General features: G+C 38.2%; 1 protein-coding gene across 1 annotated transcript; it reads left to right on the forward strand.

Annotated features, from left to right (window-relative positions):
* The first annotated feature begins 234 nt into the window (after positions 1-234).
* Positions 235-723, forward strand: LOC123457763 (signal transducer CD24-like). The gene has a single exon (XM_045142385.1). The coding sequence runs from the start codon at positions 305-307 to the stop codon at positions 512-514; it is 210 nt and encodes a 69-aa protein (XP_044998320.1). The 5' UTR covers positions 235-304; the 3' UTR covers positions 515-723.
* Positions 724-3,355: the final 2,632 nt, after the last annotated feature.

A 3,355-nucleotide genomic window follows, 5' to 3' on the forward strand; every position in this document is an offset into this window, starting at 1 on the left:
CCATCAAGAAACATAAGCTAATAGAGTGGATCAGAAATTTAGACCCCTCAATCTGCTGCCTTCATGAAACCCTCATCACCACTAAAGACAGACACCTCCATAGGGTAAAAGGGTGGGAAATGATATTCCAAGCAAATGGAAATAAGAACAAGCAGGCATTGCTCTGCTAATATTGGATAAAATAGACCTCAAACCAAAATCATCAAAAAAGACAAAGAAGGCCCACCTTGCTGCGCCCTCGCGAGTCGAGCACATCCTCCTCGTACAGCATCCAGAGCCGCGCGGTGTCCCCAACGGAGCGGACATGAGCAGAGCAATGGTGGCCAGGCTGGGGCTGGGCTTGCTGCTTCTGGCTCTGCTCTTACCCACGCAGATTTATTCCAACCAAACAGCTGTTGTAGCAGTTTCAAGTAACTCCTCCCAGCATACCTCTGCTGCCCCGAGTCCAGCTAATGCCACCAGCAGAGGAAATTACAATGCCTTGCAATCAGCAGCTGGTCTCCTTGCCATCTAGCTCTCTCTTCTACAACTCTACTGTTAGAGAGACTCAGGCCAAGAAACGCCTCTACTTCCCCATCTTCTAACCCCAACCCGAATGGCAACTGCAAGTCCAATGTGGCAAGGAAGAAACAGGTCTGCATCACACTGACTGATTCCACACCGTAGTGCATTCTGCAGAGAACACTGAGATTCCAAATTTGATTGGTTTGAAGGACATGTGGAAGGGGTTGACAGAGGCTGAATGCCAACGTGAAATCCACTAGAGTTCTATGTAGATGAAGAGAGATAGCATTCAAAATTAAGATGGGATTGGCTTGGGTGTGGCTTAAGAAATATGGACCCTTTAAAACTCTACTTTGAAATCAGGAATAGGTTTTTATCTAGAAAGAAGGATGGAGAGTGGAACGGAGATTCAGTCTTCATTTGGTTCATTCAAATCTCTAAGGCCATGCAACAGTTAGGCAATATTAAAAGCTTCCATGATTCTATTTATATGTGTACATTTGAAGGAATGACCAGGTGTTTGCTGTTAAGTCCTTAGTGCACCATTGCAGCATTGTTAATTTAATATGACAACACTCTAGATAAAGTTTCATTGTTAAACTATTTCTGTTCTCCTTGGAAATGAACTGTGTCCCCACCTCCCTCTTCTTTGAGATTTGACATTTCTGTAGCAATTGACATGTGTCAGGCAATGGTGGATTGGAATCCACACAAATGGTAGGTGGGCCTCCCCATCACTTGTAATCATTCCACATGAAGCCCAGGTTCATTTAGTCAATGGATTTCAGAGAGCAGAACTGAAATGATCTCAACTAAGTTCAAAATGCTGCTTTTATTTCTGCATATGTTGAGTACTTTTCACAATTTAAAGTATGGTCTATAGTGTAAGTAAAAAATCACAGATCTTGAAATTTGAAAGGCAAATATGTGAAGGAGCCAAAAGTTAAAAAAAAAAAAAAATTGGTTAAATGAAGGATGGAAGCTAATTTGCATTAAATTCACAGAATTTTAAATAAATACTTTTTTAATGGAAAAAAAAAAAACAAAATAATGGATCAGAGTAGCCACACTTGGAATACTTAATATTTTTAGGTAGTTTAAAGTTGGTCCTAAGCCTAAAAATGGGCTTGATTTCCCCAATTTTTTTTTCCTCCCAACTTTTTTGATACACAGAAATCTTTTAAAATAGTCATTCGCGGAAGCAGCTCTTTTGTTCGCATGGTCACACACTGATGCTTACATGTTCCAGAATCTAATATGGCCACAGTAGTATTGATAACCAGAGTTAGTTTTTCCACCCTTAGTAACCTCCATGAGAATGATCTGAAGTACTGTGTGTGTGTGAATGAATGCTCCTTCTTGCCTCACACCTGACTGCTGTACATCTATTTGTACTGTATATTGTGTTTGTGTATTTATGCTTTGATTCATAGTAACTTCTCATGTTATGGAATTGATTTGCATTGAACAAAAACTGTAAATAAAAGAAATCAATGGCCAAAAAAAAAAAAAAAAGACAAAGAAGGCCACTTTTTGCCTATCAAGGGAATGATCCAAGAAGACTATATCACAACCATCAATCTCTATGCACCAAACACAGGTGCACCACAATTCATAAGACAAAACCTACTTGACAACAAAACAGAAATAAATACCAACACCATCATAATTGAGGACTTAGCTACTCCACTATCTAAAGCTATACTACAAAGCCACAGTAACTAAAACAAGACGGTACTAGCATAAAACCAGGATTATAGACCAGTGAAACAGAATAGAGGATCTGGATTTGGGGTCAAATAACTACAGCTACTTGATATTCAACAAAGTCCTTATCAATGTGACTGAAAAAAAAGCCAGTACCTTGAACAAATGGTGCTGGGCAAACTAGATAATGTGGGGAATAAAAACTCTGCAGGAAAATGAAACTAGCATACATATTGCCATGCACAAAATCAAGTCCAAATAGATCAAAGACCTCAATATAAGAGCAGAAACTCATCTACTACTGGAAGAAAAAAATAGGAGTAACTTTCCACAATATAGGAGTGGGATAAGACTTTCTGAACAGAACCCCAGTAGCTCAGGAATTTAAACAATCACTCAACCATTTGGATCTCATGAAGTTGAAGGGATTTTTTTTTTTTTTTCACAAAGAAACATACAATAAACTGAGCCAATAGACTACCCACAGAATGAGAGAAAAATTTTGCTGGCTATACAACTGACACAGGCCTAATTTCTAGGATCTGCAAAGAACTAAAAATCCTAAACAGTAAAAAAATCAAACAACCTACTCACAAAGTGGGACAGAGAACTGAACAGGGAGTTCTCAAAAAAAGAAATATAAATGGCAAATACACACTTAAGAAAATGTTCAACATTCGCAACCATCAGGGAAATGAATATTAAAATAATCATGATAGCCCATCTTACTCCAGTAAGGATAGCAAACATTAAAAAAAAAAAAATCAAATGAAAACAAATGTTGGTGAGGATATAGAGAAATAGGAACCCTCATTCACTGTTGGTTGGAATGTAAAATGGTATAACCGTTATGAAAAGCAACATGGAGGCTCATAGAAAGGTTGACTATATGGTTACCAACAGACCCAGTTATTCCCTTACTGGGAATTTACCCCCAAAGCTCCACTCCTCAGTTCAGAGATAATTGCTCAACCATGTTTATAGCTGCTCAATTCATAATAGCTAAGAACTGGAATCAACCCAGATGTCAATCATTAGATGAATGGATAACCAAGATGTGGTATATCTACATGATGTAATTCTACATAGCAGTAAGGAAAAAATGACATGATTAAATTTGTTGAAAAATGGTCAAACTTGGAAC

The sequence above is a fragment of the Jaculus jaculus genome, chromosome 1 (genome assembly GCF_020740685.1).
Source record: "Jaculus jaculus isolate mJacJac1 chromosome 1, mJacJac1.mat.Y.cur, whole genome shotgun sequence".
NCBI classification, from domain to species: Eukaryota; Metazoa; Chordata; class Mammalia; order Rodentia; family Dipodidae; genus Jaculus; species Jaculus jaculus.